The sequence below is a fragment of the Trichomonascus vanleenenianus genome, assembly GCF_965637985.1.
Source record: "Trichomonascus vanleenenianus strain CLIB 3782 genome assembly, contig: TRVA0_014S, whole genome shotgun sequence".
In the NCBI taxonomy this organism is placed as follows: domain Eukaryota; kingdom Fungi; phylum Ascomycota; class Dipodascomycetes; order Dipodascales; family Trichomonascaceae; genus Blastobotrys; species Blastobotrys vanleenenianus.
In genome coordinates, this window is record NW_027481873.1 from 58,585 (window position 1) to 77,297 (window position 18,713).

At 52.0% G+C, this 18,713-nt stretch overlaps 10 protein-coding genes across 10 annotated transcripts; 4 read left to right on the forward strand and 6 right to left on the reverse strand.

Moving 5' to 3' along the window:
• Positions 1 to 526: 526 nt before the first annotated feature.
• On the forward strand, positions 527 to 3,154 carry NAM2 (leucine--tRNA ligase NAM2; the record flags this gene model as incomplete). The annotated part of the gene is made up of 1 exon (XM_076684240.1): positions 527 to 3,154. One exon carries the CDS (start codon positions 527 to 529, stop codon positions 3,152 to 3,154), a length of 2,628 nt encoding a protein of 875 aa, XP_076541448.1.
• Positions 3,155 to 3,268: 114 nt separating this feature from the next.
• On the reverse strand, positions 3,269 to 4,561 carry TRVA0_014S00672 (uncharacterized protein; the record flags this gene model as incomplete). The annotated part of the gene is made up of 1 exon (XM_076684241.1): positions 3,269 to 4,561. The coding sequence occupies one exon, from the start codon at positions 4,559 to 4,561 to the stop codon at positions 3,269 to 3,271; it is 1,293 nt and encodes a 430-aa protein (XP_076541449.1).
• Positions 4,562 to 4,904: 343 nt separating this feature from the next.
• On the reverse strand, positions 4,905 to 6,170 carry CSR1 (Csr1p; the record flags this gene model as incomplete). The annotated part of the gene is made up of 1 exon (XM_076684242.1): positions 4,905 to 6,170. The coding sequence occupies one exon, from the start codon at positions 6,168 to 6,170 to the stop codon at positions 4,905 to 4,907; it is 1,266 nt and encodes a 421-aa protein (XP_076541450.1).
• Positions 6,171 to 8,162: 1,992 nt separating this feature from the next.
• On the reverse strand, positions 8,163 to 9,104 carry VAM7 (Vam7p; the record flags this gene model as incomplete). The annotated part of the gene is made up of 1 exon (XM_076684243.1): positions 8,163 to 9,104. One exon carries the CDS (start codon positions 9,102 to 9,104, stop codon positions 8,163 to 8,165), a length of 942 nt encoding a protein of 313 aa, XP_076541451.1.
• A 423-nt stretch (positions 9,105 to 9,527) lies between these two features.
• TRVA0_014S00738 (uncharacterized protein) lies at positions 9,528 to 10,709 on the forward strand (the record flags this gene model as incomplete). The annotated part of the gene is made up of 1 exon (XM_076684244.1): positions 9,528 to 10,709. The coding sequence occupies one exon, from the start codon at positions 9,528 to 9,530 to the stop codon at positions 10,707 to 10,709; it is 1,182 nt and encodes a 393-aa protein (XP_076541452.1).
• Positions 10,710 to 11,367: 658 nt separating this feature from the next.
• On the forward strand, positions 11,368 to 12,386 carry AHA1 (Aha1p; the record flags this gene model as incomplete). The annotated part of the gene is made up of 2 exons (XM_076684245.1): positions 11,368 to 11,393; positions 11,453 to 12,386. 2 exons carry the CDS (start codon positions 11,368 to 11,370, stop codon positions 12,384 to 12,386), a joined length of 960 nt encoding a protein of 319 aa, XP_076541453.1.
• Positions 12,387 to 12,602: 216 nt separating this feature from the next.
• On the reverse strand, positions 12,603 to 14,702 carry VPS72 (Vps72p; the record flags this gene model as incomplete). Its single annotated transcript, XM_076684246.1, has 1 exon — positions 12,603 to 14,702. The coding sequence occupies one exon, from the start codon at positions 14,700 to 14,702 to the stop codon at positions 12,603 to 12,605; it is 2,100 nt and encodes a 699-aa protein (XP_076541454.1).
• Positions 14,703 to 14,966: 264 nt separating this feature from the next.
• COQ3 (hexaprenyldihydroxybenzoate methyltransferase) lies at positions 14,967 to 15,728 on the forward strand (the record flags this gene model as incomplete). The annotated part of the gene is made up of 1 exon (XM_076684247.1): positions 14,967 to 15,728. The coding sequence occupies one exon, from the start codon at positions 14,967 to 14,969 to the stop codon at positions 15,726 to 15,728; it is 762 nt and encodes a 253-aa protein (XP_076541455.1).
• Positions 15,729 to 16,276: 548 nt separating this feature from the next.
• VPS60 (Vps60p) lies at positions 16,277 to 16,924 on the reverse strand (the record flags this gene model as incomplete). Its single annotated transcript, XM_076684248.1, has 1 exon — positions 16,277 to 16,924. The coding sequence occupies one exon, from the start codon at positions 16,922 to 16,924 to the stop codon at positions 16,277 to 16,279; it is 648 nt and encodes a 215-aa protein (XP_076541456.1).
• Positions 16,925 to 17,642: 718 nt separating this feature from the next.
• MRPS9 (mitochondrial 37S ribosomal protein uS9m MRPS9) lies at positions 17,643 to 18,611 on the reverse strand (the record flags this gene model as incomplete). Its single annotated transcript, XM_076684249.1, has 1 exon — positions 17,643 to 18,611. One exon carries the CDS (start codon positions 18,609 to 18,611, stop codon positions 17,643 to 17,645), a length of 969 nt encoding a protein of 322 aa, XP_076541457.1.
• Between the last annotated feature and the right edge of the window lie 102 nt (positions 18,612 to 18,713).

Here is an 18,713-nt window from a genome sequence, read left to right on the forward strand (position 1 = left end):
GTTGAAGGCGATATCTAATGGATATCCGGAGTAGTTGAGAAACTCGCGACTTGAGAAGAGCCATTACCGGCGATTCGTCTGGTGCTGTAATATACATCGTGACAGGTATTACTCCGGTCGTCACTAACTTACTTCACGTAGAGTACCACTGCCGGCCACGACTGCCATCTTCCTAGCAGCTTACCTTCCTCGGAGCATAATACAAGTACGATGCAGTGCAATTTGGAATTAAAGATATTGTTTACTTTAGGGGCCAGCCCCTCAAACTCCCCGTAGCTCCACTTCGCGGAGGGACGTTCTCTCCACAATTGAACCAATTATACCAGCCTACTTCCTCCGCGAAGCGGAGCTCCAGGGGGGTTTGGGGAGACTGGTCCCCCCAATTTCATTGCATCTACTGGAGTATTGCCCGAATGCTTTGACGATTATATCGCTAGCTAGCTAACCATTAAGTGTGATGAATTAGTAGCGGGGGAAAATGAAAATTTCAGTAAGGGGCCCCGAGACCCAGGATCCCCAATCAGACATGATCCGACTGTCGACCTCTCAGAGGGCTGTCCGAGGGCTCCTGAAGTTCGGGGTCCGAGGATACGCCTCTCGAGTGGAGCTGGACCGGAAGTGGATTACCAGGTGGAAAGAAACGGGCCCCCCGAGAAAGCAGGAGACCAATGGCAAGAAGTACTACGCCCTTTCCATGTTCCCGTACCCGTCAGGGAATCTCCACATTGGCCACTTGCGGGTGTACACAATCAGCGATGTTCTCGCCAGATATAGACGGATGAGCGGGTACGATGTGATCCACCCCATGGGCTGGGATGCATTCGGCCTACCGGCCGAGAACGCGGCCGTGGAACGAGGCATTGATCCCGCGGTGTGGACGAGAGATAACATAGCCAAGATGAAGGAACAGATGAACCAGATGTTTGCTGATTTCGACTGGGAACGGGAAGTCGTGTCATGTTCCCCGGACTATTACCGGTGGACTCAGAAGCTCTTTATCATGATGTACGAGGCTGGTCTGGCGTACCGCAAGGAGGCTAAGGTCAACTGGGACCCTGTAGAGCAGACCGTACTGGCCAATGAGCAGGTGGACGAGCACGGGCGATCGTGGCGTTCGGGCGCCATTGTGGAGCAGAAAATGCTCAACCAGTGGTTCCTCGGGATCACCAAGTATGCTCCTGAACTAGTCAAGGACCTCGAATTGCTCAACGACTGGCCGCAGAAAGTCAAGACTATGCAGAAGAACTGGATTGGACAGTCGAGTGGTGCCAATGTAGAGTTTGAGTTCGAGAATGGCGATAGCGTTACTACTTTCACGACTAGACCCGACACTCTCCATTCTGTGCAGTTCGTCGCTCTAGCTCTGGACCATCCGCTTGTCGAGCAGATGGCTGAAACCAATTCGGAGTTGCAAGATTTCATTTTAAGTCACAAGGCTGTCAGCATAGACGAGGATACCAAGGCTGGCTTCCAGCTGCCGGGCGTTTACCTGTCAAACCCGCTCAATGCTGGCAAGTTCGACATTCCAGTGTTTGCGGCGCATTATGTCATTAGCGACTACGGCCATGGTGCTGTTATGGGCTGCCCTGGTCATGATCAGAGAGACTTTGAGTTCTGGAAACAGAACATGCCAGGCGCTGCAATTAAGTACTCCGTTATCGCTGAAGATTCAGTTAGCGAGGAGCTTTACACTGGTAAAGAGGGCCATCTCAGCGATATTTGCGGCGAATTCAAGGGCATGGAAGCCAAACAGGCCGGCATGAAAATTGCTGAAAAGCTGAAGGAGATCAAAAAGGGAGGTCCTGCGACGCAAATCAAGCTGCGAGACTGGCTCGTATCGCGACAGCGGTTCTGGGGAGCTCCAATCCCCATGGTCCATTGTGACAACTGTGGCATCGTACCAGTCCCAGACTCCCAGCTCCCAGTTCTACTCCCAGAAGAGCTGAATAAGCCACTTGCCCAAAGTGAAGAGTTCCTCAGCACTGAATGCCCATCCTGTCATGGCAAGGCGCGGCGAGACTCCGATACCATGGACACGTTTGTTGACTCCTCATGGTACTTCTTCCGATACATTGACCCAAAGAACACTGAGATGATCTTCGATCTTAAGAAGGGTTCTGAGCTTATGCCAGTGGATATTTACATTGGCGGCGTCGAGCATGCCATTCTTCACTTGCTCTACTCGCGATTTGTGTCCAAGTTCCTGCACAAGAATGGACAATGGAATGGTGGAGAGTTGAATGGCGAGCCAATTAGACGCCTCGTAACCCAGGGGATGGTCCACGGCAAAACTTACACTGACCCTGAGTCTGGCCGGTTCCTCAAGCCACATGAAGTAGATCTGACTAACCCTCAGGAGCCAGTGATTACTGCTACCGGAGCGAAACCGAATGTCAGTTATGAGAAAATGTCAAAGTCGAAGTTCAATGGTGCCGATCCAGGACTCTGCATTGAGAGCCATGGAGCTGATGCTACGCGAGCACATATTCTATTCCAGGCTCCAGTTACCGATGTTGTCAACTGGGACGAAAAGAAGATTGTCGGTATTGAGCGATGGCTTGACCGTGTAGAGAGCCTCACTGACCGGGTTACTGCTAGATTGGCCGGTGGGGTAGCCACCAAGCCGGTTGACTTCTCTACGCTCCGGGGCCAGGAGGAGAAGCTGTGGGCAGAGGTTCAAGACAAGGTCAAGTCGGTAACTGCTGCCCTGCATGACAATCTTTCGATGAACACTTTGATATCGGACTACATGAAACTGACAAGGACTGCGCTCAATGCTCTCGACGAAGAATGCTCACTCGATCTCCAAGTCGCCACTGTTGAGAACTTGGTTAAGATGATTGCGCCGGTTGTTCCAGCCACTGCTGAAGAGTGCTGGGAGAAGCTATTGGCAGCTCAAGGCAAAACGTGGAGCAGCGTTTTCCTTGAAGACTGGCCTTCGGCGCAGAAGAGAGAGCAGGCAAGCAGTACGGTTGCATACCAGGTCATGATTAATGGTAAACGAAGACTGCAGGTTGAAATGCATCGAGGATGCACTAATGACGAGCTACTTGCTGCCGTAAAGCAGAATGGCGGCAAATGGTTGGAGGGCAAAGAGATTAAGAATGTCATCACCCCTTCGAATAAGCCTCTTATTAGCATCATTGCTAAATAGTGTAAACCACTTATTAGTATCTTGTACATAGTAACGAATCCTATCCTTTCTAAATTGAAAGTAGTGCGAATATCATTACTATACGTATATGACGAATAAATATTCAGCCCTCCCTCATATGGTTAAGCACGTAATTCGAGCCACCCAAGACGGCGATATTGAGTATTGATTAATTAGCATATCAGTTAACTCCGTCGATGGGGCGAGGGAAATGTTGTGCTCGTATACAGACAAAATCTTGTCGGCTGCATCAACGCTATATTGCGCCTGGAGAATCTTTGTGCCGCAAATGTTTGCAAAGTCATTGAATCTTCTAGTAAATTCATCAATGCCCCATCTCAGGCAGAGCCTGGACAAGATTGGAAGGATCTCTGCCAAAGTTTGTAGCGATAGCCGGGTTGAAGATTGCAGTGGGTCTAGCAGCTTGTCGATTGATTCCGGCGGTGAGAAGTATTCCAATAGATCTGGATCGCATTTAACAAAGTCGCCAGAGTCAAGGATTGAGTAAATATAGCCTTCTGCCGCAAGAGGAAGTATTTTGGTATCTTCGCAAAACCGTTTTAATAGGCTAACAATGTTTTCACTTTCAAGAACGCCTTCTTGCCGCAGCCAAGTATTAAACCGCCTCCACGCGTTGTCCCTTGGGTTATACAAGAGCAGCCACTTGATAAAAGTGTTTCCTTCCAATACAGATCCAATCTGCAATGGGAACTGGAACTTTTCCACATTTTGAGCAAACTCCTCTTCATTGGAAACGGTATAAATGCTGAACTCGGGGTTTTTCAAATCAAACTTGGGCACGTCGACTTTTCTCTTTTTGTAAGCTGGTGCCGGAACTACTAGCCGCTCCTCAGACGACTGCTGCAGCAGCAACCGAATTTTATCTCTTAAGTCCATATCAGGATGCTGGAAGGTGTTCGGTTTAAGGGAGACCATAACGACAGAATCGTCAAAGTGCTGTGGAGCAATGGTCTGGAAGAGCGATAAGAGACCGCGGAGATATAGGGAGTCAGGCGCTGTTCGATACTTCTCCAACACATAGTCGCAATTCCACTTCTTGATACGGTCTCCCGATTCCAAGGAAGAGAGAAAGAGCAAATGGCAGACCCAGCGACGATACGATTCGTACCGCAAATTAGCCATCAGAATGGGATATAGGTTTACAATACACGACTTGTCATCCAAGAACTCGTGGACTATGACCAACCATCTTAATAGCTGGGTTTTAACAGTAGTGGATATTTCTACAGTAGATGCCAAACAGCCCACTATGCGGTAGGCTGCCCGACTGCTGATATTTTCCCGGGGAACCAGGCACCGCGTAGCCAGTTTAGCTGCATAAGCAGAGGGCAGTTTACTCTCAGGATCAGTAGTCAGCTCGACCAACCTGTCGATATCGCTACTCATGAGACCAACCGTTGACGCTTCATGTTCCAAGTCTTCAAAAGACTCCTCTAAACTCTGTTTCGACAATTTTTCATTCTTTGCTGTATTTTATTAGTTTATATCCATCAATATATGGGGCGACTTACCCGCTAATATGTTTGCTATGCAGGACATGGGTGGCTACGGTGCTGTGTTGGTGGTCGTTGGGACGCGGTTGAAATTTCATGCGCGACGCGACGCGACAATTAATATACCCCCTGAGCAGCCTCTCCGCGGAACGCGATACCAGAGGTCTGGAGGGATTACTATCGCTAGTGAACTAGACAAGAAAATATAATGCATTCAAAATTAATATTGTTCATAGTTAGCTTGGAGCGAAATCCTTCTGGAACATCTTGATGACGTGGTTTCGGTCGAGGATGGCTCGGGCTCTATAGTACGGGTCGAACTCCCAGTAGGACTCACGCAGTTGCTCGGCAATCTCGTTTTTTCGTTTCTGGGCGGCGGCTCGGTCCTCGTCCGTGGCACCCTGGATCCAGTCTAGGGTGGCATCCTCAAACTTTCCGCCTAGTTCGTTGCGTCGCTCGTTGATCTTGTCACGGGTGAGATGGTTCTCCTGGAGGATGTTCTCCGTCTCCTCTGGCTCAATATACTCGTACTCGTACTTGCGTCGCCCGCCAAGCTCCTGTGGGATGAACTCGTCCGGGATGAACTTCGCCATATCGGCGTGGTTACGCGTGAAGGAGATCTTGGCGGCAACAACGGGATCGATCCAACTCTTAATGATGTTCCAGATGCCCTGGAATATCCACGGAGCCTTGTGGATGAGGACGAAACCCAGCGACTCAGGGTAGTGTCCTTCGAAGCACTTGATGATGAACTTGACCGCAGGGTAGTCCATGTTGGACAGGCTGAAATCGGAGAGGTCGAAAATGACAGCAGCAGTGTCTACCGGGTCCCGCAGGCACAGCCGCGAGTTCTCAATGATCATGACGGTGAACCTCTCCACGTCTGCATCGGACTGGGTCTTGGGATCGTGGAACCGAGGCCGAACATGCACAATTGGCCGGCCCTTGAGATCGTGGCCGTAGCAGTAGGCCTTCTTGGACCGGTATTGCAGGAGGAACCCGTCCTCCTTGTTTTTGAGCGCTTCCAGCTCGCCCTTCTGGATGATCTCCTCGACACCGTACTCGAGTCGCCACTTGAGCGTCTCACCAAACATGGCCAGTGCATCAGCTACGTTCCACTTACGGGCCCGCAGGAACCGCAGCAGCAGGTTGTCTGGGTTGTCGGCCCGGAACATCTTCCAGATGACGGCGTGCAGCTCATCGGAGGTCATCCCACCAATTGCCTTGGCCAACGCAGCCCGGGCAAGCTTCTGGGCCTCCGGAGAGTCTTCGTGGACTTCCTCCTTCTTGCGGCTGAAGAATCCGCCCGACTTCTTCTTGGGCTCTTCGGTTCCGACTGACGAGGCAGTCTTAGACGGGACCAGCTCGGACGGAGCCCGACCCGTCGCCACGAGGACGTGGGACCACATCTGCATCAGCTTCTGCTCCTCTGCAGGAGTCAGGTTGTGGATTCGACCGGGTTCATTAGCGAGGGGTGAAGCGGTCACAGTCATCTTGTTCATTCGTGGAAAATTTTCGGACTTCCCTTTGGATATATATGCGCTTCGGGTTTTTCTGGGGTCTGATGAGGGGTATGCTATTCCGCGCGTCTCGATACGTCAAACTCCGCAGGGTTCTACGCTTCTTCTACTCCAGCTGACAGTCGCTTTCTTGCCAGGCCTGTCGGTTTCGGTCGATTTGGCTCGTTCTTGTTGGGGGGTGATCTTCGACCCCTGGATTACGCGTAGTTGTGGTCACGAATGACGTAGTAGAAAAATTGCAGTCCACAATATACGCCGGTCTACTCTCCACTTTCGCACTTCCCCTGATCGATGGAAACACATGCCGTGAACGTGAATCTGGCTGAATGTGAATACGGCTGCATAGTACGACTTCATGTGATTTTTGTCTATGTACATTGATTGGTGGATTGGGGGATGATGAATGGTTATAGCATTTGTAATTATCGTTTAGTCATTGACGAATTCCCGCTGAATCTCTTCAATGTTACCGGTATAATGATAGCAATGGTAGTGATGTAGTGATACAAGTACAGTACCATATGCCTGTGAATGGTACAAGTTAGCAATTGCAGTTGATAATGACACGGCTAACCGGTCTAAATCAAACGCAAAAAAACTGCCAGTAGGTCAGAGATGCCAATTGCTGCCAATTGCTCATTAATGGCTATCCCCGGTTAAAAATACAAACCCCACGCTTCGAAAGGACACGAAGTAAACGTGTTTTCGGCGTATCTCCGCATTCTTGCTATGCACCACGCAGGTCATTGTGACGGCCGGTGAGGCTGGTTGGGTACGCGATAGATGGGCTGCGTCTGTGACGTACATTATCAGCATCAAAGGCACACCTCGGTTTGCGGGATGTGTTCATTTGACATACCTCGGTTTACTCTTTATTTGATAAAGGATTAATTGTTGCGAATTCCGTGGTTTACATTCTGCTCTTGCTGTGCCATTGCCTTGCTCGATTAAAATCTTACGTTGTCTAGTGCAGTTCCGTACAAGAAGTTTCTAATAAAGCACCGGTATAACATATTTCAATTATTATAAGCTTATTCAACTTACTTACTGGTTAGTGCTGCTACCGTAAGTGGTGGTAGATAGCGCTGTCGCGGACCGGTGATAATCTCGTAAGATTCGCCTGAGATCACTAATGAACAATTGTTACATTGGCATACAGAACTAGTTATGGCAATGAGCAGATATATTTGAATAACCGGTTATAGAAATGAGAAGCAGCAACATTTGTAGACTCAGTTATAGAAGTTACATTCATGGAACCGGGTATAGACAACGAGAATCGATTACATTCGTAGAACCAGGTAGAGCAACGAGAAGCGATTACATTCGTAAAACCAGGTAGAGCAACGAGAAGCGATTACATTCGTAAAACCAGGTACAGTAATGAGAAGCGATTACATACGTGGAATCAGGTATGGCAACGAGAATCGATTACATTCGTAAAACCAGGTACAGTTGAGAAGCGATTACATTCGTAGAATCAGGTACAGTTGAGAAGCGATTACATTCGTAGAATCAGGTACAGTTGAGAAGCGATTACATTCGTAGAATCAGGTACAGTTGAGAAGCGATTACATTCGTAGAACCAAATATAACAACAAGAAGCGATTACATTCGTAGAACCAGTTATAGTAATACATGTAGCTAGATATCATTTCATTCATAGACCATTATATCTCGTCAATCGCGGCCATTGACCTCAACGGTAAACTCAACGGTTCGTAGAATCATTTAGAGTAATAGCTAGAGGTCAATGCCATAATAATATATTTCGTCGTTTCATTCGTAGTTATTGACCGGAACGCCAATTATCCACGATTCATTGGATCGTAATACGCCAAGCTCGCATAATCAATTTAATCAGGAAAAGATTCTGCAAATTACAAAACCTCAGCCGATTTGCACAATTTTAAATTTGAACTTTGGCTCGGGGGGGAGGGACGCCCGTTTAGGAAAGCAATCGATTAAATTGAATCACAGAAGCTTATTGACTCGGCGGCGGGCCTGGTTCAGCCGTGAGCTCATCGCGTGAGTCTCATTGTCTAGCTCGTCTAGCATCGTGTTCTGCAACGAAAGCTCCTCATTGATCTGCTCACCAAGATCCTTCTGGCGCCGGATAGTGTGCCGCAGGTACTCCACAAGCCTATCCTGTTCGGCCATGTCATCTTTCTGCAATTGCACCAGCTCTTCATTGCCCAATGGCCGCGTGCGGTCAGTCTCCTGAGGACGCCCCAACACTCGCGGCTTATTACTATCATCGCCGCTACTGAGACGAGGTGTCTCAGCCGCACGAGGCTCAGGAGCCGCACCATCCTCATTACCACCATTACCACTACGCCGTTGTTGCGGTGAATCCCTCAAGGATAAAAGGGTCCGCGTCAGCTCCTGCAATGCATCCCTCCTACGTCTATACTCCCCATCCCCCAGGGCATCGTCCCCTGCGAGAACAGCTTCCAAATCCCTGATCTTGGCTCCAGCCAGCACAACATACCGCCTCTGCTCAGACCCCGTAGAGGCCCGTGTCGCCTGGGACACCAGCCCGCGCGCCTCAGTAACCCCTGCGAGCCACTTGGCCGACGCCCCAGAAGCCGTGGGGCGCACATGTTGGGGCACTTCCAAGAACTGCTGGAATGCTAGGCTATCGCGCCAGTCGTCACGCCTCGCCAGAGCCCTCAGATACAGCTCCAGCCCGCGCCTACGAGATTCAAGAAACTCGCGCCCGCGGTTGCCTAGCCACTTCTTCGCCGGAAGCTCCCCCGGGGCCCTGTCGCCGAGCTCCTGCTCAATGCGTGCGGCGAACTCGGCGAACTCTGAATACCGCTTTCGCACCTGGTAGGTCGTCCGGTCGACAGATACCTGGACATTATACACGGTCGGCGTCGTCTCCGAGTACCCCGGAACCGCGATGGACAGCATTTCTCGTCGTCTGGAGTGGGATTTGGCTTCTGTGCAGAGTCTCACTGCCCGTGGTGGGTGCCCTTGGGAACCTCGCGATGCAATACGAGGCATACGACCGATCCGATATGCCCCTCCTCCTCCGAACCGTTCCACCAACCTTTCCCACCTGCCTGGAACAGTAGTAGCCGCTTGCCAATTTCTACGTGATTTTTCGCTCGCTATTGGGGGGTGGTTGAAGACCGAATGAAGAGCAAGGATTCCGGCTCCGCCGGGCCCCAGGAGGACCCGGAGAAGGCGGGCGAGAGTCCGTCGACCAAACCCGAGCCTCAGGCCTTAGGATCCAGTAGTAATAGGCCTGCTAAGCGTCGGCCACATAGTAAATCACGCCGCGGGTGTCTGACGTGCAAGCGTCGCCGCGTAAAATGCGACGAGACCCACCCGATGTGCAAGAATTGCGAGCATCTGGGGCTGGAATGCTCGTTTGCCGTCCAGGCCCGGCAACAGCAACAGCAGCAGCAACAACAACAGCAGCAGCAGAAAGAGGGCCAGGTATCGCGTGGTACGCTTAACATGATGGACCTGAGGCTGTTTTACCACTATACGACGGAGGTATGGCGCACCATCACGCAGGCCGGGGTGCTAAACGACGAGATCTGGGGAGAAGGGGTTCCCCTGCTGGCGTTCGACTACCCGTTCCTTATGCACGCCATTCTGACCTTCTCGGCGACCCACCTGTCGCTAACCCACCAGGGGATTCCCGAAAATGTCGTCACAATGCACCGTGGAGACGCATTGAGGCTACTGAGAGAAGAAGTGCGGACTGTGACCCCTCAGAATCTGGACGCATTAGTAGCGGCCTCAATTTTATTGATTCTCGATTCACTGGCCAATGCATCATTGCCGGACTCGACCGATCTCAGCTCGCTACCAGCATCGGCCTGGTTGCACCACGTCCGAGGGGCGGCGACAATTCTGCTCTCCGTGGGACCGCTACCGCCAGAATCGCGGTTTTACCAGCTGGTGAACATTGATCTCGGCGACTTGGCGGAAGTGCTCCCTTCAGGTGTAGTCACGTACGACGGAATGTCGAGTCTCGAATGCTTTGACGAGGAACTTAAAGATCTCTACCCAGTACACACCTCATCCCCTTATTTCGCTACCCTCGCCTACCTGGACAAGCTGTTCCACCAGCGATACAAGTCCGACTTCATTCTTCGCGTGTTCTCATTCCCGGCGTTGCTCGATTCCAAGCTCCTCGAACTCCTAATCCGCGGAGACGAGTTCGCCAAGAAGATCATAAAAGTCTACTACCGCCTCGTGCGTTCCTACACGGCGGAAATGAAGGAACGGGTGTGGTTCTTGGAAGGCGTCGCCAAAGTCCTCCCCATTGATATGGACGCCGAGTTCGGCGGGCTAAGCTTCATCACCCAGGCCCTGCCGGTCAACAAGGCCCAGCTCGACGAAATCCTCCAAGGATTCAACGCTGGCATCTCCGCAGCCCAGCAACAACTCTCCCCGACCTCAATGTTCCAAAACAAGTACGAGCCCACCCTGTTACGCGACCGCTCGCCATCAACCCCCTCTACTTCCAGCAGTCAGCCTCCGCCACAGCCGCCTTTCTAACCTCCCCGTATTTATTTATTATGTATATATAACGAAGAAATAGCTCTTCCCTTCTCACTCCGCCTCAATTGATCTTGGGGGCCAGCCCCCAAACCCCCGTAGCTCCGCTTCGCGGAGATATCAATTGACTTGACACCCTCCGCGAAGCGGACCCCCAGGGGGGTAGGTCCCCCATTTACACTCAGTTCACTTGGGGGCCAGCCCCCAAACCCCCCTAGCTCCGCTTCGCGGAGAAATCAATTGACTTGACACCCTCCGCAAAGCGGAGCCCTAGGGGGGTTTGGGGGGACTGGTCCCCCCATATACACTCAATTGACTTGGGGGCCAGCCCCCAAACCCCCCGAGCTCCGCTTCGCGGAGGGTCTATTGACTTGGCTACAATAATCTCCGCGAAGCGGAGCCCCAGGGGGTTTGGGGGGACTGGTCCCCGCATTTATTGGTCCAGTAAGGCCATATTTTGCGTAGCTCGACTTCGTCGAGAGGCTTGTCGCGAAGTCGGATTAGCCGCACATTGGGAGGAATGCGCGCCCCACATCAACACATTCCGAGCTGAATTGAAATTTCTAGATCATTCTGTGCATCGACTACGATAAGTTGGAGGGAATCCTGTGTTTTCCGACAAAAGTACTGCATTTGCAATCTCTGGTGGACGAACAAAATGGTTTTGCACAATCCTAACAACTGGTAAGTTTACTGCTTGGTTGATAACTTGCCGATTTCCACCTGCTAACCGCGGTGTGTAGGCACTGGGTCGACAAGAACTGCCTGCCATGGTCGAGGACCTACTTCGCCGAGAACCTCACTGGAGTCAAGGCCGCTGAAGGGTCGACCGAGGCAGAAATCACGGGCGTCAAGTCCTGTGAGGGCGATGTTGACGTGTCCCAGCGAAAGGGCAAGGTCATCTGCCTCTACGACATCAACCTCGAGCTCAATTACAAGGGCAAGACCGAGGGCGAAGACGACGTCCAGGGCACCATCCGAGTGCCAGAGGTTGCATACGACACAGAGGAGGACGAATTCCAGTTCGCCATCTCGATTAACAACGACAAGGCCTCGAAGGAGCCGGTCAAGGCGCTGATCCGAAAGCAGATGGTGCCCCAGCTGCGAAAGATGCTGGTCCAGTTTGGCGTCGACCTCATTGAGACCCACGGCAAGGACTTGCAGCACCCAGACGCTCGATTCATGCACAACAAGCAGGTTCTCTCGGATAGCGCCTCGTCGTCCAAGGAGGGCACTCCGGCCGAGAAGGAAGTCGTTGGCACTGCGGCCTATAACACGACGACCCTCAAGCTTGAGCCGGTGTTCAATGCGCCGGCCGACGTTCTGTTTGATACGCTGCTTGATCCGCAGCGGGTCGCCGTGTGGTCGCGGTCCAAGCCGGACATTGCGCCAGAGCAGGGCCGGGAGTACACTCTGTTCAACGGCAATGTGTCGGGTAAGATCATTGCATTGGACAAGGCCAAGCCGTACCTTGAGATGACCTGGCGCCTGCGGGATTGGAAGCAGGGCCACTTCGCCAACATGAAGATCAACTTCGTCCAGGGTGCCGGCGAGACGACCATGAAGGTCACCTGGTCGGGCATCCCAGTCGGCCAGGAGGAGATCACCCAGACCAACTTTGAGGAGTACTACGTCAAGCCGATCAAGATCTCCTTCGGCTTTGGTGCAGTGTTGTAAATTACTGACATATAAAATAAATAACACTATCTCAACCCATTTTGTACTCATCCTGTTAAGTATTATAGGTTGCTGATTCATCTGAATTGCGTTAGTCCGCGAAACTTGGAAGTGATTCGATTGGTGCGTTAGTTTGCGAAACTTGGATGTTATTCGACTGAAAATTGGTGAGTTAGTCCGCGAAACTTGGAAGTGATTCGACTGAAAATTGGTGAGTTAGCCTGCGAAACCCGGAGGCACGCCTCTGGCATGTTTGGCGCCCACGGCTGTCTTGTAGACTCCTCCAAGAGCAAGATTCCACGCAATGTGGCCCTCTCGAACAAGCTGAATCATGTTAAAAGCATCCATAGATCCATATGCCATGCCCGTTTCCGGGTCGTTGAACCGCGCAATCTTGCCGGTAACAGCACATGGATATCCCTTCTCCGCTCCATTTGACGAATCATCGTTCAGAAGAGACTGCTGGCCAAGCAGGAGCTCTTTGACGTTTTCCTTATCGTACATTTCCTCGTCCTCGAAATCATGCAGCTCCAAAAGACTCCGCTCCCGCATGAGATAGGGTCCTTGCACAGGAGGAAGTTCTTTCTCCGGCAGTTGGAACTGAGTTCGTCGTCTAGTGACTTCCTCCGGTTCGTCATATGTCCGCTTATCATCATTATCCACCTCCATTGATTCATTGGCTTTCGTTTCATTCTCGTCGTTAATTTCGTCATTCTCTTTGTCGTTAGTTTTGTCGAGGCTCCCATTAGATTCGTCGTCCTGTAAATTTTGGGGCAGAGCTTTGGCGTCTTCGTTGTTTGTCATGGCCACGTCGCCATCTTTATCTTTGCTATCTTGTTGGCTATTGTCCAAAGACTCATCGGCAGGTTTAGTTACATCATCTGGGTTTTCGTCTTCATCTTTTTTGTCTTCACTCCGAGAAGCATCAGCGTCGATTTGGATTGTCGTGCCGTCATCAATGGATGATCTGGACGGTTCCGCTTCTTGTTTAATTGACAATTCTTCAGGCTTGGACTGCTCCTTAAGAGCCTCAATTGGTTGCGTTCCATCCGGTTTAGGGCTCTCAGCCTTTTGAGATCCATTCTCCTTGGAATCCTTTATAGTTCCATTCACAGTTGCTGCCTCTTTATCAGCACTTGGTTTCTCGTCTTGATTTTCTGCATTGTCTGGTTCAATACCTTCTTTAGTGTCCCCATCTGGTTTCCCATTTTCAACTCCATCTTTTTTAGCGTCCCCATCTGGCTTACCGTTTTCAACTCCATCCTGCTTAGAAACGTCAGATGGTACTTCTCCCTGCTTGGAAACTTCAGATAGAACTCGCTCCTGCTTGGAAACTTCAGAAACCCCTTCCTGATTAGAAAGATCTGAATTAGATGGAACAGCTGGAGTAGATGGAGTAGGGGTTGGCGTTTTAATCTCCACCACTAATCCATTAGCCTTTCGGTTGAGGAACTTGATAATATCACCCATATTCGGCTTCACATATACTCGCCCCGGCGGAGCCAGCCTGGTCGAGCTAATGTGGGTAATAACATTGGTCAACGGCACCCGCCTCGCCAGCATCATCGCCCTCTGTCGCTGTTTCCTCTCTTCCTCCATCTCAAACCACTGGTTCAAACTGGCTCGATTCTTCTTCTCTGTGATCTTTGCTTCCTCCAGACGCTCCTCCTGGGTCATTCTTCGTACCTTAACAGGCTTGTGAACCTTCTGGGGCTGCGCCGCCCGCTTTTCTTCTGCTTCTTGCAACCGCTTGATGACGCCCTGGGTGTTCTTAATGGCCGCAGCTCGCTTCGAAACTCGCCGTGAAACGTTAAGCAGATCCGCACTGGTGACCACAGGCTTGCTCTTAGCTGGCTTGGCCTTGATGGGCTGCTTGATTTCAAACATCTTCTTCTTCTTCTGCTCCGCCCTGCGCTTCTTCTCGGCCTTCTGCTGCTTCACCAGCTCCATTTCACCCGCGTTCTCGTCTTCCTGTTGTTCTCTTTCATCTTCAGAGTCTTCGCTCGACGAAAAGTTCTCGTCGTCTGCCTCTTCGTCGCGTTCTTTGCGCTTCTTTGGTCGTTTTGTATATTCGTCTTCCTCTTCCTCTTCCTCCTCCTCCTCCTCTTCCTCTTCTTCTACATCATCCACTCCTTCCTCAAATTCTTTGTCGTCCTCAAACTCCAAAAAGATGTTTTCCTCGTCTTCCAAAGGCTCTTCCGCGTCGAGAAGCGACCGCAGCCGGTTACCAGCGTTCGATCTCCGCTGTCGTGTGGCAACCAGGCTCTCGCTGGGGTCAAACCCGACCTCCTGTTCCATATCAGACAGATCAGACATCTTTTCTACACCCCCTAGCCAGTCCAACCGTCTCGATTGTGTGGATATTCGCTAATTTGGAATGGGATGGCCGTATATATGGACGGTGATATCGGTGATTAGTAGTGATACGGAGGAAGGAGAAAATTAAACCGCTCCGGACCAGCCAAATCAACCAACGTCGAAATGTCAGTTTTGAGGGCAATGCGACCAGCTGTGTCGCGACAAACCCTAGGCGCGCTCGCGAGAACAGCCAGAGGATATAGCACCGCGTCTCCCGACGAAATGAGCCACTTCGCTCAACTAGCAGACTCGTGGTGGGACGTCCAGGGCCCCCAGCGCATCCTCCACAAGATGAACCTGCTCCGGATGGACTACATTGACTCGGTGCTGTCCAAGTATTCGGTCAAGCAGCCCGGATACTCACCGGAGATTCTTCCGGAGGGTGTGGCAAAGGCTCCGCTCGACACCTATACGGATATGAAGGTCTTGGACGTTGGCTGCGGAGGAGGCATCCTCGCAGAGTCCCTGGCAAGATTGCCCAGGGTGTCGTCGGTCAAGGGAATTGACTTGACCCCTGAGGTAATTGAGGTGGCCAAACAGCATATGAAGCGCGATCCGGTGCTGGGGCCGAAACTGACCTACCACTTGCAGGAGCTGGATTCGGTCTCAGAGCAGGACTTCGACGTGGTTACGATGTTTGAAGTTCTGGAGCACGTTGACCGGCCGGCTCTGATGCTGCGAAGCGCGCTAGACCGAACTAAGCCGGGCGGATGGGTCTTCCTGTCTACCATCAACCGCACCCCAATTGCGTACTTCACGACTATCTTCATGGGCGAGGACGTGCTCAGGATTGTGCCAAAGGGTACCCATACCTATGAGAAATACATCAACGAATCCGAGCTGCGCGAGTGGCTGTTGGATCAGAGCGATGTGGAGTACGTGCAGAGCGATGGCTGTATTTATGTTCCTACCAAGGGCTGGATCCTCACGCTAAACTGCTCTATTGGCAACTACTTCATGGCCGTTAGAAAGAAGTCTAACTAACTACTTATAGCTTGCTTGTATATATCATTAACCATTTCACGAATCTATTGCCCCTTATACACTAGGGTACTGTACTTGAGGGGATCAGTCCCCCCAAACCCTCCTAGGGCTCCGCTACGCGGAGGGCAATTGATCTCTACAAGCTCTCCGCGAAGCGGAGCTACGGGGGTTTGGGGGCTGGCCCCCAAGTCGGTTAAAGCAGCGGAGTGTTCTTGGGGGGACTGGTAGCGGAGTGTTCTTGGGGGGACCAGTCCCCCCAAACCCCCCTAGGGCTCCGCTACGCGGAGTGACCCTAGCGTTTAGATCAATGTAGTTGATCTCGAAGTTACCAAAATTCGCATACCTCATTTAAAACCCTTGTAATTGTGTACTAAAACGCTATCTATGGTAGCATTTTGCTAAACTAAGGTCAGTTGATTGTTTTTGAATAGACCACATGTCGTAACCAACTGAGCCCAACCGTAGACCGCTCTTGCAAAACATCTATTCAATGTTAACCAGGGATCAATCATATCGGCAAACATAACAAGTTAATTCATAAATAGTCATTACTGGGCCTGCTCGAGAGCTTTAGCCTCGCCCTCCTTCACAGGTTCGTCTACAAACGCCGGCATGTCTTCCAGATAACTAGGAGCCGCAGCGGCCTCTCCTTCGCCTTGTAATGCCTCAAACTCCATCTCCTCGCCCAGCGCCTCCAATTCGGCATCCAACTCAGCCTCGTCCACGTCGTCTGGAACTGCGTAGTTCCGTGACATTGTCTCCTGCAGCTCCTGGCTCATGTCCATCAAATCGGCCATCTCATCCTGCAGCCGCTCAATCTTGTCTATGTTGATCTTGCCGTACTGCTTCTTGATCTCCTTATTGGCCATCTTCATCGCGTCCACCGTCGCCATGGTGTTCCTCAGGTTATCCGTCGTAATAACCGCCTGCTCCATATTCCATGACTGCGTTTCCAGCTGGTCCTTCTGCGCCTCAACCATTTTCCTCTGCTTCAACAGCTTCAATGCCTTCTCCTTCATAGCGCGCTTCCCGGGCCCGTCCCGCATTCGCCCCATCTTCTGGGTGTATGTGGAAAGCTCCGCGTTGATCTTGGCCAGCTTGACATCCAAGTTGGCCACTCTCGTGTCGATACTCGCCACCGCGTCCGAAATCGACGCCTTTGGCACTGTATTCTTCGACCCGAATATCCTATTCATTCCGCCACTGATGAGAATCTGGGGAGCTGCTGTCGTCGTTGGTGATCATATGCGCCGCCCGTTCTCAAACTTGCTTACACCATCACGCTCCTAAGCACATTCCAGTACACGGCCTCTCAGGGGTGGACCGCTGCTTCAACTTAACTTGGGGGCCAGCCCCCAAACCCCCGTAGCTCCGCTTCGCGGAGAACTTCGTAGCATATCAATTGACCTCCGCGCAGCGGAGCCTCAGGGGGTGTGGTGTTTGGGGGGACTGGTCCCCCCCCATGAACATACCTACCAATTGACTTGTTGACAATGTAAAAACATTTTTGTTACACCCGTTACAAATTCCCAACCTGTACAAACCGCCCCGTAACATCTCGTAACTAGCGCCCTGTTACAGCTCAAATCTCCGCACAGCGGAGCCCAGGAGGGGCCATAAACCTTCCATAGCTTCAACTTGACTTGGGGGCCAGCCCCCAAACCCCCGTAGCTTCGCTTCGCGGAGAGCTTGTAGAGATCAATTGATCTCCGCTGCTTTAATCAACTTGGGGGCCAGCCCCCAAACCCCCGTAGCTCCGCTCCGCGGAGAGTTTGTAGAGATCAATTGACCTCCGCGCAGCGGAGCCCCAGGGGGGGTTGGGGGGACTGGTCCCCCCATGAAGTACGAGGAGCTTTGAGGGTGGATGAGTTTCGTAAATTGGAATATACACATATATACAAGGGAGAGGGGGCTCTATCGCTTGACCCAGGTGTAGCTCTTTCTGGCCTTTGGCTTGCCTGGCTTCTTTCGCTCCTTCTTTCGGGCGTCTCGCTGCAGCACGCCGGCCCTGCTCAGTCTCGTCAGGAACAGCGGGTTGTGAATGACCAGGGCCCGGGCAATTCCGTGGGCGACCGCCGACGCCTGGCCTGCGAGGCCGCCGCCAGAAACGGTGATGAACATGTTGTAGCTGGACTCGCCGCCAACGACCTTCAGTGGGTACATGACGGTGTTTCGGTCTGCCAGCCGTGGGAAGTAGTCAAACAATGGCCGGTTGTTGATAAGCACCTGGCCCTTGATCGTCTCGCTGCTCTTGACCATCTGGACTCGAGCTGATGCCGTCTTGCGCCGGCCTACCGCGATGGCCCGCCCCAGCTCATCGAGACTAGGGTACTTCTTCGCCACGTAGTTGTCACTCTTCCGCTTGGTGAACGGCGCGAGGTTGTTTCGCACCTCGTTGGGCATCAGCTGTGGGTCAATGACCGACAGCCGCGTCAGATGCCTGACAAGCTCCTTGTAGTACTTGGGCTTGAAGTGGATGCCACCTAGCATGGCCCGGTAGTCCTCCTGGGACAGCCAGGTCGTCCGGTTGTCGACCTGGTCCTTGGCGATGGTCGGCAGGTTAATGTGTCGTTGCAGCAGATCGTTGAGCCCCCGCATGATCTCCTCGTGCGGCGGGTTCGCCATGAAGAACGCCCGGTCCCGGGGGACCACTCTCAGTCGGTCGAGCTCCGGGGACCGGTGCTCTGGCGCGTTGAAGTTGACGAGCTGGGCGTCGGCACTGGACCGGGTCACGTCAAGGCCATTGTACCGCTCGTAGTCTCGCACAAACTCGTCGGACCGTTTCTGGAACGGAGTCTGGGATGCAATGTTGGACTGGTAGCGAATCCCGCTGACCGCCAGCCGCAGGCTCGGCCGTATCAGATTCAGACGTAGCGCTGCCATGATTTGTCGTCGGCTCTGGAAAAAATTGAAATTTTCCAATTTTTTCCCAACCTCCCCGGTCGCGCACCACCCCATCACCATCACCGTCCTCTGCGAAGCGGA